The sequence below is a fragment of the Amblyomma maculatum genome, chromosome 1, assembly GCF_055883805.1.
Source record: "Amblyomma maculatum isolate TAMU_Amacu chromosome 1, ASM5588380v1, whole genome shotgun sequence".
NCBI lineage: Eukaryota > Metazoa > Arthropoda > Arachnida > Ixodida > Ixodidae > Amblyomma > Amblyomma maculatum.
The window spans coordinates 322,966,269-322,985,717 of NC_139344.1; the positions used below are offsets into that span (position 1 = coordinate 322,966,269).

The following is a 19,449-nucleotide window of genomic DNA, read 5'->3' on the forward strand; positions in this document are numbered from 1 at the left end:
GCAGCTGAATGTCAACCGCCGCCTAGGATAGGTTTTCTAGCAAGACAGCGGTGTACCGTGGAAAATCGCGCAGCCGGACCAGCGCTGACCGCGGACTTGAAAGGCGAACTGTTCGAACATTTAGCTACTGACCACACCTGAAACACTGAGCACTGGTAGCTATCGATTTCGCGCCCAGTATTACGAAAATCCGTCCTCTCTTCGATCATTGATACGTCCACAGCGGAGCATTTATGCTCATCAGGATAGACCAGCCGTGAGAACACGGATCCGTGGTTGTAGCTACAATCGCTTGCATGACACACTCTGCACAATTCCAAGAATCAGCATCTGCAACCCGAAGTCCGCGGTGACGCATGCATATCTCCCGCGCTCGTTTCAAAGTGCGGCCGTTCAGTCGGGTCACGCTAACCTCGAGCATGCGGGCGTTTAAACTACATGTACGCAAACTTCAACGACGAGAAAGAGATGCAGGCTAAGTATTTGTCTAGACTTCCCCTAAATGCCAAAAAACATTGCTCTTTGTAGGGAAATAGATCATTCCGCTTCTGGCTTTCCGGTTACGCACTCATGCATTGCGGTGAAGCGGGTCTTCGCCTCGACGAGTCGACGTGCAGCTTGCCGCTGTAGCAGCGCATATACGCCTCTAGTATGTCTTTTTTCCACGGCTCTGAGGTAGAATCTAAAGGAAGGATTTGACTAGAAACATCCTATTTCTGTCTTCATGTGAGGAACGAGCATAATGACATATAGACAAGCGTCAGCCCGTGACGTCAGCGGAGATGCGGTGGCGCTGGCGACAGCAGTGACTTTCGTGGTGTAGGCAAAAGCGCGGGTCGTCTGCATTGGATGCGCGGCGCTTGCTGTGTTTTCGGGCATAATTCCCAATATTTCTGTGGTGTGGTGTGGTTGATTGCGCCACGAGGCACAAAAAGCAAAATGGCACTTGTTTTAACATGTTTCTTGCGGTAGAATAAAGATGAGAGCGAAGGGCAGCGGCATTGAGCGCGACAAGTAGACTCTTCGGTGACGGATTGCCTTCGCGGCTAACATATATATGCGTTGCAGTTCTTCACCGAAACTAGATCAGTTCGTTTGCAACCCTTAATTATCATGATTGCTTTTCGGCGACACGGCGAATAGCGCAAGAACAAACGCCTGCAGCTCGTGCCCATTTTGACATGTTATTAAGTTGTAAGAAGTTCAGACGCGATATATGCCGTGTGCGTATGATCCCGCAGGGAAGCTGCACTGTGAGTTCTATTCACTTACAGTGCTGCCCGTGCATATGTTCACACAGAAAGGACACAAACGTTGCTGTGAAGGTAATTGCAATTACTTTGAGCGCGGTCACTGCAGTACGATATTGCTGGCTATAACAGGCCCGGACCTGTAAAGTATATAACTTTTCTCTGTTTGTACTTTCACGAGTTTCAACCAGTCTCTTCATCACCGGTTCTATAGTAAACATTGTTATGATCCGGGCAGTCCCGCAGCATTATTTCTCATTTCTAAATTTTATTTTTGGAGGTCATTATAAGATCATGACGAACGAATTAAATATCCACGTAGCTCTGATCGAGCAGGATATTTAAGTATATATGGTACATGGAGTTCAATGTCCCAAAGAGGAATCGACTATGAGGGGTGCAAAATAAGCAGAATAAGATGATGCGCATTCGAATAAAAAATTTCCATGTATATTAAAAAAAGCTCAGCAGATCACGCAAATTTCGCTGCAAGCGATCGTGGAGCGTTTCATCTGCACTCATGCTTCTCTCCTATAGATCAAAGAGAACAAAATGAGAGCTTTCGTACTGGCATTCATGTACATATTAACCTATGAATGACCTTGCTACATCTGTAAGATGAGATAGACGTCAACGTCTTTTTTATCGGGCAGGCGAAAACAAGTTGGCAGTGCACTTTGCCAACATGTTAAAAAGATCTAAAAGATTGAGTTCTTCTTTTTAGATACGAAATTCTATGACTTAAGTTGCCGGTAAAGTGAGCTAGAAATGTGATTTCTAGTTTACTATATATAGTTGCCGATAATATTGTTCTTTAGAGTGAGTGCTTGAAGCAATTACAGAAAGGCAGTCAATAGATTCGTCATATGAAAAACACTTCCGGTCATTCATATTGTCGTCCTCCTTGCATGCGCTAGGAATAGGTCTGGGAGTTGAACAGGGTTGACTATTAGTCTTTCTTATACATTGCGCTTTCTCGTTTTTATTTAACTTAATCACTCACGGCCGTCGCCTACGTACCGCAGCCGCGCGCTGTTGAGGCCACGGAGAATGAAGCCAATTCAGCGCTCTTCGCCAAGTAATTCTAGCTGTAATCGGCTGATAATGTGCGGAAGTACTCTCCAAGCATAAACCAAGCTATTTATACGTATAAGCGAAGCTTACGTTTCAATATATTCGCACGCGCGAACTGGTTTCGAAGGCAGCGTCGCTTTGCGCAGTGTAGACACGCCGCGCTTTTGCCTACACACATGTCGTTGCTGATCGCAGCGCCACCTTTGTTTACAAACATGACGCTTGTGGGAGCTTGCATGAAGCGAAGCATGCTGGGTATAATCCGCCATGATGTTGTCGCTGGCAGCAGACGGCGGGAAGCACAGCCAGGCTGAATGGAGCGAGTGCCTTGTCATTTTCGACAGTCCACCGAGCAAACAAGCGGCTTTTCATGCGCTGTCCTTACGTGCGTGCAAGATCTTGCAAGATATCAGTGAGGAACGTACGCGTCGACGCTGTGGCCGAAAAATCGGGCGCGCTATGAAGAAAGGCAAAGCAGTGCGGCGCGGACCTGTTCACGCTAGGCGCAGACGACTGGCTGTACTATTCGTCTGGACCTGTGGCCGCCCGTCTACATCGCCACATCGCCGACATTCATGACTTCTAGTTCTGGCGAGTAGTTTGATACTTTCCCGGAGTAGCGTCGGTCTCCGAGTGTTGGCCCATGCGAGCCAATATTCGAGTCGGCAACGCTAGAGGGATCCTTTGCCTTCCCGCACTCGTGCATACGTATACTTTTGGAATTGTGAAGAACCCGCAGTCGGCCTGTCTGATCGCGCCAGCATCGTCTGCGCGCACTACGCGACCATGCAAACGAGTGTGAGTGACGCGCTGCGTCGTCTGCTGCCAGCGACAACATCATGGCGGATTATACCCAGCATGCATCGCACTTAGTACGGCCGAATGTTCTGCACGGCGAGCTGTGTGTGTTGTGCCGGCGTTCGATCTTCGGAGGTCGATGCAGTATCTAAGACAGCGTAAATGCTAGGAATAGCTCGCTTGCATTACGGACAGGTCAAGGCGATGGTTTAGTTCGAAGCGAAAACTTGTGAATGTGCGTGTCTCGGTGCCAACTGGCGGAGCTGGTGCAGTACGTCGCATTGCCTGCAGCTATGTGCGTGACAAGCGATGCTTAATTGCCGTACACAATCCTTAGTGGAGAGCGTGATCTATATGTTAGAATGGATGAACTCTTAGTAGCACCTCATCGGGAGTCGCGGCTAACTGATATCATAGCGTAGCAAGCGGAATGCGAACATACGCGTTCGACGTGCATATAGCCATGAGCCTGTATATCGACGTCCACCGTATGATCTTTACGAGAATCGAATGGGTACGTCGGACGTACCTTTAGACACTTCGTTACTGGTATCACAGACCACCATGCCTTGCGCTGGCTATCTTTACTCAAAGACCCTACTGGACGTTTGGGACGCTGGGCGTTAAGATTGCAAGAATACACCTTTTCCCTATAAGTCTGGTCGGCTTCACCAAGATACAGACTGCTTGTCCCGCCACCCGATCGACCCTCCCAGCTCTACGGCCTGTGACACATGCGTCCTGTCTTTATCAGCCTTTCCCCACGGTAGCAACACCTCCTAGACAGCTTTCTAGGAGGTGTTGATGGTAGCCGACGAACAGCGCTTGGACTCCGCGCTGCGGTCTATCATCGACCGTCTGACTACCGGCCAGTCTCATCCTGCCCTCGCCATGTTCGTACTCCAAGGGGGCGCATTATACCGCCGCAATATGCGACCTGATGGCGCTGAGCTCTAGCTTGCTCGTAGTTCCAAAACATCTGCGCTCCACCATCCTGGAACAATTTCATAATGCTCCCACCGCTGGACATCTTGGCCTGTCCCGCACGTATGATAGCGTGCGCCGACGTTTTTACTGGCCGGGCCTCTATCGCTCAGTTCAACATTATGTGGCCGCATGTGAGCTGTGCCAGCGTCAGAAAAAACCATCCGCATTGCCATCAGGACACCTACAGCCAATATCAATCCCGACTGACCCGTTTTTCCGTGTTGGTGTTGATTTGCTTGGACCCTTCCCGGTCTCTGCGTCGGGCAACAAATTGATCGCCGTAGCGACCGACTATGCTACGCGTTACGCCATTACCCGCGCGATCCCAACCAGCTGCGCTACAGACGTCGCTGATTTCCTCCTCCACGACGTGATACTACAACACGCGGTGCCCCTTGTGAACTACTTACGGGTCGTGGCCGCTGCTTCCTCTCCAGAGTGGTTGACGAGCTACTTCGTGTGTGCAAATTTACCACCGCCTATCATCCTCAGACCAACGGCCTGACAGAACGCCTCAACCGTAGGCTCACAGATATGTTATCAATGTATGTATCCGGCGACCATCGGGATTGGGACAGTAATCTACCCTTTGTAACATTTGCTCTTCTCGTCATGATACCGCTGGCTATACTCTCCCTTTTATCTGCTCTTTGGCCGACACCCATTACTCCCCTTTGATACATCGCTACCCACTACTGATGCCGCCACTAGTACTTACGCTCGTGATGCCATCTCCCGCGCTAAAGATGCTCGCCACATTGCTCGCGACAGGCTCTTTGCCTCCCAAGGCTCCCAGCAATCCCGTTATAACAGTCGCCATCGCGATGTGCACTACGCCCCAGGCTCTCTCGTTCTGCTGTGGCTCCCATCACGCCGGGTGGGCTTTGCGAAAAACTTCTGCCACGCTGCACCGGCCCCTACCGTATCTTGCGCCGAGTCACCGACGTCACATACGAAATCGAACCTTTGAACCCGAAGTCTTCTTTATCACAAGCTTCCGACATTGTGCATATGTGACAGGACTCAAGCTATTTCACGTCCTGCTTCGTTTACCTAGAACGCACCGGGACTGTGCTTCTGCGGCGGGGGTAATGTTATGTGGTGTCACCATGCTCGCATTCAGCAAGTGAAGAAAGAAGTGTCTGGGTGTGTGGACGAAAACTACGCTCAGGGTTGAGTTGTGCGGCTAAGCGGTGCCCAGCGATTTCAGAGTGGTGTTACCCATCGGTGCGTGATTTCCACTCGTAGCAATATGTATACTGCACGTTTAGTGGCACGCCTTTCCTCGACTGTAACTTAATACTTGTGACGCCACCATTCGTCGAACAGCGTTCTGGTGGTGCCATCCGATTTCACGACGTTGCAAATTGCGTACGGCCGCTAGTCAAGTTGGTGGCTAGCTGATTCCATTTGACGACAAACTCCCGGTGAGACATCCATGCTTTCGCCTTCACAGCACGTAGGCAGTCTCAAGTACCCTCCATAATTTGTCTTAATGACAGAGTATTAATTAGGCTTGTGCAGATCAATATAAAGCATTATTATCTGACGCAGCGAAGAAAAAAAAGACGCTTATAATTTACTGATACCTCATCTACGGTAACGGTGTATTTAAAAGAAAAACATGAAGAAAAATTTGGGCGACACTTCAGTTCCGTCTTTAGTGGTATGACGCACCCCTTGCGGTTCCTCGTTCGCATACATTCACTTTGCTACTCCCCTCATCACTAATCGATCCCTAATTTGGCCTTCATTATCTCACGCATATACGAATACAGTAGTAAGCAGGCGCATTATGTACTACGGCGTAGTATTTCGTGTAGTGTAATTCTTGTATGGGTATAGTCGCGGGTACTACAGTAACATATAGTCGGTAGTTCGCCGTGCAGTGTAATTCGTGTATAAGTACTGCGGTGGCCTAGCATGTCGTGCAGTACAAACTGGTCGGTGATTTGTAATTGGTAAATGGCAGAAAGAGGAGAGAAGAAAAGTTTTTTTTTAAATTATTTTAAAGAATATCATTGTGCAGACAAAGTACGGGCGCAGAATAGGGGACGCTTTCTTTTCGTATCCTTGTACTGTAGCGATCGTGGAGAACCACGCATCCCTCCGAAGCGCCGCGCGCCGCGGAGGATGAAGGGGACAAAAGTATTCCTTCTCTTCCGGGGTTGAGTAACCCAAACGGGTTGCTCGGTAGCGCCGCGTTTCCCTCTTCCCTCGCCGGGCGCAGGAGCGCACCGCTAGGCGTCGCAGACGCGACGCTCATTGGCCGAAAAAGGACAAAGGGCAAGATGCGCCGAGATCGGCGGGAACCGGCTACCGCCGAGGAGAGACGACAGCGAGCCGCGACAACGGAAGGACGCAAGGTAAATACCTCCCCGCTATACTTCTTTGTTGTCGCCATCTTGCCCTTCGAAGTGTCAGGCCCCATCCAAAAGGATAGGGTCGCCAGCAAGACCTTCACCAGCGTTCTTTTTGGGAAAACCCAATAAACATCTGGTTCCGGGCAAAGTCCTGTTCTGTGTTGTGTCGTACTTCGCATTACCACTTTGCGGCCGTGAGAACGGCTGCCCGTGGTGTGTGATCGCGGGAGCTCTGTGTTTGCGGCCTAGACCTCAGAAGAGGCTCGACGGCTTAGTAAGAACCCCCACAACTGCTGGAGGGGCAGGCTGCGTTTTCGCACCCGAATGCCTCTCTGTCGAAGGCGGGAAACGACTTCGTCTCCGATTAGAGAAGTGCTAGCACCAGTGTCAAGCAGTGCTCGGAACGTAGTCCCTGCTATCGCAAGGTCTATGAACGGAGCCCTGGTAGTGGTCGGTGTTCCGATCCTGAGAAGTGAGGGTGCCACTATTGCAGCTCCGTCGCTCGGATCAGCTTCGGCCGCCGGCGCTGCTACCGGCGGCCTACCTCGTTTCCCTGACTTGCAGGGCAGGCACGAGCCAAGTGACCAACTTGGCCACAAGAGAAGCATGGCCCGGGATTCCGGGCTCTAGGATGAGGCAGACGAGGGTGCTCTCGCGTACGGCCGTCCGTGAGAGCTTGTTGAGCCGGTGCCACCACCATGCTACGCTGCCCGTCCGCCCGCGTCACCAGCGCTCGATCGTTTGACCGTGTTTGGTAATCTCTGTCGGGCGGTTGGCGTGAGGTGACCACTTTACCTCACGCGCAGCTTCGATGATCCTCGACCCGTTTGAGTAGGGATCAAGAGCGCGATTTCCGGGAAAGCGCCCTCACCTGAAACACGTGACGTTCGAGCGTTTTCACTCCTTGAACGCGCACTGCCATTCCAGGCGCAGCTGGGCTCCAGACAATCCGATGGGGGTGGCGGGGGCCGGTACGCACGGGCAGCTGAAATTTCGGCTTGCACCCGACGTGCTTCCATGGCAAGCTCATTCAGGTTCCTGCAGCGACTTCCCCGCAGGTAAAGAGCAAAGGTGGGGTGGCTTTGTCGGATTACTCGTTCCACTTGCTCCGTGTTCGAAGCGTTGGGATCGGCGTAATCGTAAAGCTCCTGCATCGCCCTGACGTATTCGACGAGCGACTCGTCGGGAGCTTGGGTTCGGAGTTCCAATTCTCGCCGCATTCGCTGCTGGTAGTCGTGAGGAAGGAATTCCTCCCTAAACATACTGCGGAATTCAGCCATAGTGCTCGCTGTGTGACCTACCAAACGGTGCCACCGAGCGGCTTGGTCAACCAGTGCCACTGGTATCACCCTTCGCAGCATGTGGGTCTCGCTGCAGCCGTTGACTTGGCCGTACTGGTCTAGCGCCAGGAGAAAGCTGTTGGCGCTCATTTGATCGCCGTAGCCGCTGTACTTTGGGATCGGTGTTCCGATCCGCGGGGTGGGTTGCAAGGACTGCAGCGCTTGCTGGAATGCGTTGGCGAGGACTCCTGCGAGGTTCTCGGCGTTTGCCGCTGCCTCGCTCTCGGGTGCCGCGACGAGTGGCGAGATCGTCGGCGGGGTTGGCGCGGCCCCTGTGCTGCCGTTTGGTAGCTGCGAGGGCGGACATGGCGTGCCTGGTGCTTCTCCCCAATCCGTTCGCGCGTAGTGCAAGGGCGCGCCAACTCTTGAGGGTGGCATTTCGCGGCGTCTGCCGGAATCTGCCTGCGGGCGTCGTGTTTCGCTGGCTGCTCCTGCAGCGGCGAATTGTCCCGTCTGTAGAGTCGCGCTGGCGGCGAGCGAGCCGTGGGCCGGGCTTTCCCTGTACCCGGGGCTGAGCTCTACGAGCCACATCAGATCAGGCAGATTACTCTGCTGGTCTGGCATTGTGTCCGGCGGGAGCGAGTAGCTCAAGTGCTTCTGCACGAGAGAACCACGTTGGGGCGCCAGTTGTGGGGGTTCTTACTAAGCCGTCGAGCCTCTTCTGAGGTCTAGGCCGCAAACACAGAGCTCCCGCGATCACACACCACGGGCAGCCGTTCTCACGGCCGCAAAGTGGTAATGCGAAGTACGACACAACACAGAACAGGACTTTGCCCGGAACCAGATGTTTATTGGGTTTTCCCAAAAAGAACGCTGGTGAAGGTCTTGCTGGCGACCCTATCCTTTTGGATGGGGCCTGACACTTCGAAGGGCAAGATGGCGACAACAAAGAAGTATAGCGGGGAGGTATTTACCTTGCGTCCTTCCGTTGTCGCGGCTCGCTGTCGTCTCTCCTCGGCGGTAGCCGGTTCCCGCCGATCTCGGCGCATCTTGCCCTTTGTCCTTTTTCGGCCAATGAGCGTCGCGTCTGCGACGCCTAGCGGTGCGCTCCTGCGCCCGGCGAGGGAAGAGGGAAACGCGGCGCTACCGAGCAACCCGTTTGGGTTACTCAACCCCGGAAGAGAAGGAATACTTTTGTCCCCTTCATCCTCCGCGGCGCGCGGCGCTTCGGAGGGATGCGTGGTTCTCCACGATCGCTACAGTACGGAAACAGTTGTTATGATGGATGTTTACGCGGCGCTGGGGCTCGTGCCGAAAAAATGTTGCCGTTCCCCAGAATTGTTGGGGGCAACGACATCGTTCCAAACGTGCCGGCAAAAATGCGCCTGTGATTTTATATCAAAATTATGACGTAACCGTTTCTTATGGAGCGCTCAGGGTAGTCTTATACCATTTAATCTTTTTGACATCAGTCTGCTAGTCAAATTGGAGGTTAGTTTTAAACAGCGGTTCGAACCGACGACATTGCGCGCCGTAAATAGGAAGCTTAGATGTCCAGGAAGTGCGACCGGTACTTCGCCTTTCTATCAACAAAATTGAAACAAGCAAAAAATAAAATGAACTTGCGTATTGAAAAGGCGATGTTAAAGGCGCTGTCGCGTCTAATTTTAATTGCTGGTTTTGAGAGAGGAGAGAGAGCCGTCATAATTACCTTTGTCTACCGTCAGGATAGCGGGATTCCGCGAGTAACAGCTAGATACTGCGCCTTTAATTTCCTGTAAACGAATTATAGGACGGCGAACTTTGTAACTGTTCTTGTTGTGGCTGTTGAAAGAAGGAAAAGAAAATGCACGGGCCTGCTACTGGCTCTGTAGCTGAGCCACCTCTGCTGCCTCGTGCGGACAGAAGAGAAAATAGACAACAAAGAAAAAAAGAAGAGGGAGAGAAAGACGCGCGCCGCAACAGCCGTCGTCCACCACCGAAGCGGTGGCGGGTCCTACAACAGATAAAATTCGGTGGCAGGCTAGCCCCCGCCGCAAGCGGCAGTGACCTACCTGTCCCAGCCCCTCCAGGGCCAGGATCAGCCACCCTTCACCCCTCCCCAACTTTGGTGCGTTAAATCAACACCGCCTAGGTTTTTGGTTCAATGGAATGCTGGGTGTGTCCGACTAGGGGCGCGCCATGTACCGTCACGACTGATCATGACGTCAACAGGCGATTCATCGCCTGGTGACGTCATGACCAGTCGTGACGGTACATGGCGCGCCCCTAGTCAACACAATCAGCGTAACGGTAGACGGCCAAACAGTGCCGAAAGTCGAAAAATTAGGATTCTGGGGTTGTTTCTACAAGCAGATGGGTACAACGATACACCGGTAAAGAAACTGAACGCGTACGCCACGCAAGTCACGAGTCTGTTCAGGAGAATCACACTCAAGCGTCGGGGCCTTAAGGAACGAAGCCTCCTAAAACTAGTGCAGGCTTACATCATCACTAGCCGCATATGTTACGCCACACCATTCCTAAACATCAGATCAGGCGAAAAACGGAGAATAGACGCACTCGTCAGACGATGCGCGAAGAGGGCTCTGGGACTACCCATCTCGACCTCGACTGAACGCCTCCTCGAAATGGGGGTGAACAACAATTGTACGGAACTAGCGGAGGCTGTGCGCATGGCGCAACTAGAAATTGAGCAGAACCACCACGGGCAGAACCATCCTCGGCTGGGTGGGACTGCAGTCAGATAGAGGAACAAGCGACAAAGTGGACATTCCACGAAAGTGTCGCGAATATATAATAGTGCCCCCCCACCCCACCTAAAAACATGCACCCTACGTACAACAAGGAGAGGAGACGAAAGAGGGCCGAGACGCTCGCAAAGAAAGCGGGGAAAATGAAGCCGGGCGAGGTCGCCTACGTGGACGCGGCTAGCGGGAAGTCGGGGGCAGCGGTGGCTGCGGTCGTCAACGGCCGCGGCGTACCCGCAACCGCCGCGTCCGTTAGAAGCCGAAATGGACACGGCTGAAGTTGCAATAGCACTCGCTTGCGTTGGAACGGAAGCCAGCATAGTTATTAGTGACAGCAAAACACAAGTCTGGAACTTTGGAAAAGGGAGGGTCTCGAAGGAGGCAGCCAAAATTTTAGAGAAAGGAAAACTTGAAAGAAGGATTCGAATTATTTGGACTCCCGCGCACGATTCTGTCCCCGGCAACGAGGCGGCGCACGAGCTAGCCCGAGCTCTCTACTTCCGGGCAGCCGTAGAGCCGCCTGATTGCGATGGGTGGACGAGAGGTTGCAAACGTATAAGGAAATCTTAGAACACTACAGACTTAGCAGAAGGTCCCTGCCCCCACCGGTTCAGTTCAGTCGTGTCCGACTCTTCGTGACCCTATGGACCATATCACGCCACGCTTTCGCTTTCCGGTCTCTCACTATCTTCCTAACATCACATAACTTCATCTGCAGTGCCTCGAAGATGCCATCTAACCATCGCGTTCGCTGCCTACCCCTTCTCCGGTGACCCTTAACCTTTCCCAACATCAAATCTTTCTCCAGCGACTCCTCTCTTCTGATCAGATGACCAAAGTAGCTGCAAAGTAGCCACCACCGGACCGAACGCTAACAAGGAGGCCGTCGCTTGGCGCAACACGGCGCCTGCAAGCTGGGAATTTCCCAAGTCCCGTCTGGCTTTTCCACACGCAAGTGGAGGAAAAGGCGGATGATAAATGCGAAACCTGCGGAGAAAGGGGTACTCTGGATCATATGATCTGGCAATGCCTTGATTCCCCTGGCGCCAAGGAAAACGTAAATAGTAGAGAAGCCTGGGAACTGCTACTGCGGAGCGAGTCTCCCGGCAACCAGCAGCAAGCTATCCGCTGTCGCTTCGCCTGTCTTTAGTCGTAGAGGCCTCGGCCTCCGTCCCATAGGCCTGCGTGCCGGGGGCGGGGAATAGGGGGCCTCATAACATTTCTCTCTATTGTTTCCGCAACTTCGCAGTTTTAGTAAGAGCCGTTGAAAAAAAAAATGTTTGAGTAAGAGCCGTTGACAAAAAAACAACATTGATTTATAGGAAGGGAAAGGCGCGGTAACTGTCTTACTTGTTTTTCTGTGGACACCTCAACCGCGCCGTAAGGGAAACCCAGAAAGAGAGAGAGAGAGAGAGTAAACTTTAATTGGTTAACGGAATTGTGTGGGTGATTTCCTTAGTCCAGGATATCATTTCATGGCTTGGACCGCCAACCGCTTTCTCTCTCTCTCTCCCCCAAATGTTTTCTCTTTCCACCATAGCTCGAATCACTAGAGAACCCCCTCCAATGGAGCCAGGCTCAAGCACTGTAATTAGGGGGACCAATGCAGGAGCAAGTTCGACCGCTCCAATCGAGCCGGGCGGTAAAGGTGCAAGTTAACATTTTTTGAAACGCAATATCACGGGTTCTCGACCGCCAGTATCGTCAAAACGCCTGCATGGTCATAACCTAATATTGTAACAATGATAGGACAGATCCGACTGAGTAAAGAAATAGTGGAAATGACGCCCAACCCTTGTGTATACGCATTGATCATTTTTTTTTTTTTAACTCCATTCCACATTGAGCACATCTTCCGACTGCTAACTGCATTTCTAAGGGCAGCTTTATTTTCGAGAATGCACAACATTGGGGGAAATGAAGCTAAACTAATCAACGTTTTGGGAAATGCGCATAGCGAAAAATAAATAAATAAAAGAAACTGTTTATCTCTTTAGACGCGATTTTCGAGTCATACAATATTTTATTTTTAGCAATTGGAAGCACCTAAACTGCGGCGGCGGAGAGTGAGTGGGAGTAGGAAATAAGAGCTATGCTAGCGACAGGATTTCAGAAGTTTGCTTTTCTTGCATGAGTTAGTTGCGCTCACTCTCAAGAGACGGCGCCAGCGGCGCGGCAAGCTGTGGAAAACTAGGCCGGCTGTTTGCTTTTTTTTTTTTCTTTCTTTTTTTTTTTTCTGTTGCGGAAGCTGTTTGTTGGTGAGCGAGTGCGCCACGTACGGGGTACCGCGTCAGGTTGTGCGCTCAGCCTCATGGGCGGAATACGACGCTCGATTTCGAAGCAGTGTTGCCGCAAGTTTCTTCATTCGTGGTATCTTCTCACTCTACAAATTTTGCGAGTTCTGCAGAAACTGGCTAAGGATTTCTGTGACCCCTTTGAATAAAAATTTATCAGCAGAATTAATGGCTTATTTACTTATTGGCATCTAATGTGAACCAGTTGTTCATTGCAGCAAAAACAAAAATAGTGGCTTGACCACTGGGGAAAAATGCATGGGTATAGCTATAGTTGCAAGAAATTTTTCTTCCTTCATTGTAGTTGTTTGAATACTTTATAATAGGTCGCATAACCAATCTGTACTCTTATTGAGCATGGACTTTCGCAACGAATGCACTAAAGTGATCTTATGCCTATCTTTTTTTTTTTTTTCTTGCCTTCAGGTGGCGGCGTGGTGGTTCTGCACGTTTCGTGCCCCTGATTTGAGGCATCGGCTGTGCCTGGTGCCCAAGCTAGATGACCTATACCATGAAATTGCACCTGACCAGCTGGATTTGCCACGATTTGTGCTTGAGCACGATTTCATGGTGTGTGTGCTGCCATTAATAGAGGTGTCTTATCACATTTAATTTGCTAGTCTGCCCAGAAACTATTTTGATCAGGAGTGATCATACTTATCCTATGTGATGTATATTTGTATATTGGTGTCAAAATTGAGTGCAAGTTTTTTTGAAGCACCATATTTTTATGATCATTCGGTATAAATGTTTAAAAGGGCTAAATATGCTGTTCTGCTCCTTTATATTTAAGGTTATGCCAATTTTCTGGTCATAGTACATGTCAAGTTCTGCATTGTTAATTATGTAATTGCAGCAAATAATTGCATCCAGAAATGTAGCATTAGAGATTGAGTTCTGATGCTGAATATTATTGGACATAGCTATGCAAGAAATAATATGTAGTACCTCTCATCATCAAACATATCTTGATAGTTTTAATTGATTGAGGTGTTTCTTCAGGAATGGTAGTTGCAGTGCACTGCATATGTATGTGCCATCTTCCTTCTCAATGGGCATGTCACCAAAAGGATTGATTGTATTCAGCTTTTGTAACAAAGCCTGACAGATGTTAACCAAATGCTTATACACAATATTCCTTTAATTTTGAATTAGGAAAGGGTATTTAGATGATATTAGAGATGGGGGCAATAGCAAATATGATAGACTCTCAAGACTTCACTAGGCTGATATATATAATTATGTTGTCATACTAAGTGTGACACAAATGCCTTTATTCCATAAGATAAGCATATCGAAGACTTCTGGATCAGTGCAGTTCTGCATACTTTTGTGATGCCTGAACAATGGGAACAATGGCTTCAGTTGAATATTCTTAATGTGTAGTTATTAATCAATGTGTAGTTATTAATGTGATTTTTAATTGTTTTTTTTTTATCACAAATTATTGGCTTCAACTGTGACACTGAGATCACACCACTTCTGATCTGTGCAGAGGCAGTGTTGCGGAATGGAACAAAAAGTTCTTTATAATTATTATTGAACTAGTATAGCATTATATTAAAGAAATGTGACCAGTTTCCAGTGTGCACTTTAATACGCACAGTTGTGTCAAACAAGCTTTCAAGCCATCTCCAAGGTATTCATTGTCTCTTGTGATGGTGCATAGCCATGGTAAAAGATGTCGCCAGTTCACGCTCTTCACATCTTAACAACTTTTATGTGTCTATCCTGGAGCCTTTTACTGCGAATCAGTGTTCAGTGTGTCTTAGAAACTGGCCTTTATGTGCCCAAAATGTGTAAAGCAGTGCGAAAGAAAAGCCTTCAGTTCTCAAGAGCAGCATAAAAATGTAGCATAGAGTATGGGCAAGTGCTCCCCAGCCAAGCTCTCTATTGACCTTTAACTATAGGCCTGCTTGTCATGCTTTGTGATTTTGCTACTGAAACTAAGGCAGCCTTTTTTTTTTTTTTTTTCAACATAGTAAGATTTATTCTTTTTAAATGAAATTAAAGAGAATTTTACTTTATACATTCAGAATGTTTCATCATACATAACTACTTAAATATCATTAAAGGTTTGCAAATGTCAGGCCATATTACTTTCATTGCAAGTGGAATCATTTTAAGATTGCTAAATGTGTCTAATCCTTCATGTGAAATCACAAAATACCTGCTCTCTTTATTTGAAACTTGCTCACTGAAACTGTGAAAGTAAGCCAAGCTTGTCAAAAGTAAGGGTTTGCACTGTTGCCGACATCTTTACTGTTTATCAGTAAATCGATATCGCTACAAAAATCGAAAGGCAGCAGTATATGCGACTTTTTCTGCAACTGCTGGTTAAAATTGATGCTGGAGTACATTTACTTGCATATAAACACTTTTTGTTTCAAAACTTTTCAAAATTTGGGATACAATTAGAATTTATTAGATGATGTAACAAATTGCTAATAATTTTTGTTGAAATAGCTGCTGCATTCATTGTTTATTATTCAAGCAAATGCAATACTATCTTTTTGTTTATTCTGCATTGTCTTGCTGCATTGCTCATATGCAACGCATGGTTCTTTTATTTATAATGTATTGTTTGCCTTAATTAAATGTCATGCAGCCTACCGAATTGTTGGATATGCCTCACCTTTGTGCTGTGAGCATGTTCGACAGTAGGTGCTCTAATGGCAACAGCACTTCCATAAAACCGCATGACATGCCCCTCTTGCATGAATGTCATAAAGTAGGCACTTACGCCCAACCGTGTCATTGCTTTCCTCGTTTCTTTTTGTTTCTTTACATTATGTGATCAACGAACAGTTTCTGAAGCTGTAGCCACTGTGCAGTCACTGCTGAGTATTCGTGCACACATCACAACTTTGTTTTATCTTTCCCAACAGCTCAACGGCCCACGAAGACAGGAACTTCCATCAGACCTGGAATAGCAAGCTTGTTTCACTGCATGGTGCTACATCACCTTGATGCAGATTTTACTGCTGTGTTTTTATAAACCAGTAACTTACCCCAATGTTGAAATGTGAAGTTGCCTTACAACATGTCTCGGAGTCAAGAATATGTGCCCTTCTCTGGCCAACGGATTTTCCTGGATTGAGTGAAGTGAAATGTTGAAACAGAAGATTGTTGTAGGTGTTATTTTTTATCAATGAGGTGTTTATATCGGAGGTGATGACAGAAATTGGAGTTCCACTGAGGGCATTTTGTGCTCTTCAGCACATGAATGCTTCTGCTTTCTGGAACTGTTTTGATATAAAATGTGCAGTCTGGATATTCACGACGGCAAATCAGTATGCTTTCAGCTCTGTAGTGTGTATGTGGACCAAATGTCTCTCCAGAGAGGAGAGGAGCTCGTTTAACTTTTGTACAGGTATATTTTATAGAAAATTTTGCTGTTAGCATCTGCTACGCAGCTTACCAAACCTGAAGCGTTTTTTTTTTAACAAGATGTGCTCAGTTGCTTGTAAAAGATGCATGTATAAAGATTGTGTGGGTGATTCATCATCCTCTGCCTTGCTCATTTCTTTCTCCTGTCATAACCTCGCGACTGTTGTTATTGAGTCTTCCATTGTGATAGCGGTGGGAGGCATTAGGAAGGAGCATTTCTTGTAAACAGTATAGGTTCCTCGAAAGTACGTACAGTACTTTCGAAGCATGAAATGCGCAGACTGTCTTTGACAAACTGCCATTTTGTCTCGAGTTGGGCAACATCAGATCGATACCCGCGAAACATATGTTTGTGTTATCACAACACTTCCACCGCATGCTCTTTCCCGCCTTTAAGACGAAAGTAGGGTCAAAGTTCCGCAAGTATTACGGTCACAATGCCAGCAAGCGGTTGCGCAGTTGGGTTGACCGAATCGCGGAGACAAAGGTTGTGACGTCAGAGGCCGAACGATCCCGATTCCCTAAATAGCAACGGATTCCTCAATGGACGCGCAGAGTGCCGCCCACGTCAGCCGGGTTGTAACCGACGTCACAGCCCGGTGTTCGTGCGTGTACGCTGGAAGAGCCACGCATATCGATTGGTGCTCCAGCTGCAGCGTCAACACGACGCCCACGCAATGATCGGAACTGCGCACTAGCTATAGTTCCGCACGGCATTTGCAAACTGCTTGTTCCGGCTACTCAAACGGCAATTTTCGAGCGCCGTTTGTCGCAGGCTGTCTCCGTGCTCGAGCAGCGCGACGCACACGACGCAGGCTCGCGGACGGGTGAGCAAGAAGCGCTCAAGGCGTTCGCTGGGGGACAGCGCGAAAACAAAAACAAAAAACAGTGGCGCCTGCCGCGGCGTCGTTGACGCAGTTGTCTGTTTCAGCGCTGCACGCGCGCCGCTGCTGCTGCTATTACGTGCGGTGCACTTGCGTCACGGCAGCGGTCGAACGCATGCGCAGCGCGTTTCCTGGGCAACGAGGCGACCCGCCGCCTGGCGGTTGGCCGCAGTGGCCACACGAGCAGCCGCCGAGGAGTCCGTTCAGCCGCCGTCGGACCGCCTGCCGCTGAAACTGCCTGCCTGCAGTCGCGCTCCTGGGAAGTGGTATTCGGTCGGCCAGCTGCAGTGAAGCGATACCGGTGATCCCGAGCCCTACCAGCGTTCGGAATCATGAGGCAAGTACATTTTTGTTTACGACATATGGCCGGCTGTCAGTAGCCGCCTTCATGACACGTCCTCTCCGCTGGCGCAGTGTCGAGGAGGCCCGGTTCTCGGTGCTGGGCTACGACCAGGTGGTGCGGCTGCAGGAGCTCCTCGAGGAGCCTGTGTCGGTACAGGGGCGCGGCAACTTCCCGGCGCTTGAGACTCGGCTGCGGGATCTGGTGCAGCGTGTGCGGTCGCAGCTGGGCCGCCAGGGCGTGCCCGTGCGGGACGTGCGGCTGAACGGCGGCGCCGCGTCTTACGTACTCGAGCCGGACACGTCGGCTGAGTACAATGACCTGGACGTGATCTTCGGCTGCGAGCTGGGCAGCAGCGGCGCCGGTGGCTTCGAGCGCGTCAAAACAGCCGTGCTGGATGCACTAGCGGAGCTGCTGCCGGCCGGCGTCAAGCGCATCAGCGCGTGCGCCCTTAAAGAGGCCTACCTGCACAAGCTGGTCAAGGTGGCCACCGATGAGGACCGCTGGTCCCTTGTTTCGCTCTCCAATAGCCTGGGCCGCAACGTGGAGCTCAAGTTCGTGCACCGCATGAGACGCCAGTTCGAGTTCAGCGTCGACTCGTTCCAGATCGTGGTCGACCCGCTTCTGCTGCTCCACCAGTGCGCCGGCTCGGCCGAAGCACTGCTGCCCCGCTGCACACAAGACTTCTTCCCAAGCGTGTTGGCTGAATCCGTGTACGGCAACTTCGGCCAGGCGCTCGAGCACCTTCGGCGGCGGCTCATCGCCACGCGCAACCCAGAGGAGATCCGCGGCGGTGGCTTGCTCAAGTATTGCCACCTCCTGGCGCGTGGCTTCCACGCCACGGACTCGACGCGGGCTCTGGAGCGCTATATGTGCTCGCGGTTCTTCATCGACTTCCCGGAGATCGGGGCGCAGCGCGCCAAGCTACACAGCTTCCTGGCCAACCACCTGGCGCACGAGCGGTTGCGCTACTCGTTCCTGGCGACCCTGTACCGCGTCGTCGACGGCTCCACCGTTTGCCTGATGGGCCACGAGCGGCGCCAGACACTGCAGCTCATCCAGGAGCTGGCGTGCCGCGCACTGCTGGTGCAGCAACAGCCGCCGCGGCTGTGCGGGTTCGCACAACCCTGCTGGCTGCTCGGCCTGGGCCCTACGCTGGGACCAGGACTCGGCACCCCCGGCCTGGCGGCCGGACCCCTCTGATGAGACCGGTGCGGTGTGCCTGTGTGTGTGAGCGGTAATATGCGCCGCCGGACAGGGCGGTCTTGGGCCCGGACAGACCGACCCGGGTCTTCCACGGGGGCCCTGTCACGTGACGAACTCTGCGGTGGTCAGTCGGACTTGACGCGCGCGCCGGAATGCAACAGCTGAGCGGGGTCCCAAGGCCGCCCTGTTTTTTGCCATGTCCAACTGGGCCGCTCTGTTTCCCTGGGCAAGGCCGCCCGGCAGCCGGAGATAAGGGCAAGGCCGGCCGCTCCGGACCGCGAGGCCGACGGCCGCTGCAACCGGCGGCAGCTCCTTCTCCTCCTTTTTCTTTTTTTTTTTTCTGTAACAAAGCATAAAACCAATGCGGTGTGTTCGGCTCAAAACCGTGTGTGTGTGTGTGTGTGTGTGTGCTCGCGCGCGCGCGCGAGCGGGTCGAGAGCGGCACCCAGTCGCTCGCGCACTCCGCGCCCGACGACGGGCTTACACAACGGATTTCACCGCTGATAGCGGCCTTATCGGGAAGCCACCGGTGCGCGCCGCCACTCGCTTATCGGGGGCGTCTGCTGGCGGCGGCGGCGTTTTTCCTTCCGTCGCGCCGCGCCGACGGGTTGTCGCTTTCGTTCGCCGCCGCAGGCGCCTCCCGGCGTGGCGCACCTGTGCCCCGACCGGAATTCGGGTTGTTCGCTAATGCGCTTAACCGTGCGACGACCTTGCTTTGCCTACTTGCCAGTTAGGCCGCGCATGACTGAGTGCTGGGGATAGGCCTTCGCTTTCGGCAGTATGTTACGTAGTAGTAGGCGCTAGTGTGCATTCCTTTCTCCGTTCATTCACGT

At 51.0% G+C, this 19,449-nt stretch overlaps 2 protein-coding genes across 2 annotated transcripts in view; both read left to right on the plus strand.

The window, feature by feature from the left end:
• LOC146207289 (protein GDAP2 homolog) overlaps window positions 1-16,303 on the plus strand; it is a 47,989-nt gene extending 31,686 nt beyond the window's left edge. Inside the window, exons 8-9 of the mRNA XM_084581819.1 lie at window positions 13,223-13,366; window positions 15,685-16,303. Of these exons, the coding sequence (XP_084437945.1) occupies window positions 13,223-13,366; window positions 15,685-15,729 (189 nt within the window). The 3' untranslated portion in view covers window positions 15,730-16,303. The remainder of the gene's footprint in view (window positions 1-13,222; window positions 13,367-15,684) is intronic.
• Window positions 16,304-17,124: 821 nt separating this feature from the next.
• Window positions 17,125-18,999, plus strand: LOC146207290 (terminal nucleotidyltransferase 5B-like). Its single transcript, XM_084582199.1, has 2 exons — window positions 17,125-17,407; window positions 17,485-18,999. The coding sequence occupies exons 1-2, from the start codon at window positions 17,403-17,405 to the stop codon at window positions 18,611-18,613; spliced, it is 1,134 nt and encodes a 377-aa protein (XP_084438325.1). The 5' UTR covers window positions 17,125-17,402; the 3' UTR covers window positions 18,614-18,999.
• The last annotated feature ends 450 nt before the right edge of the window (window positions 19,000-19,449 follow it).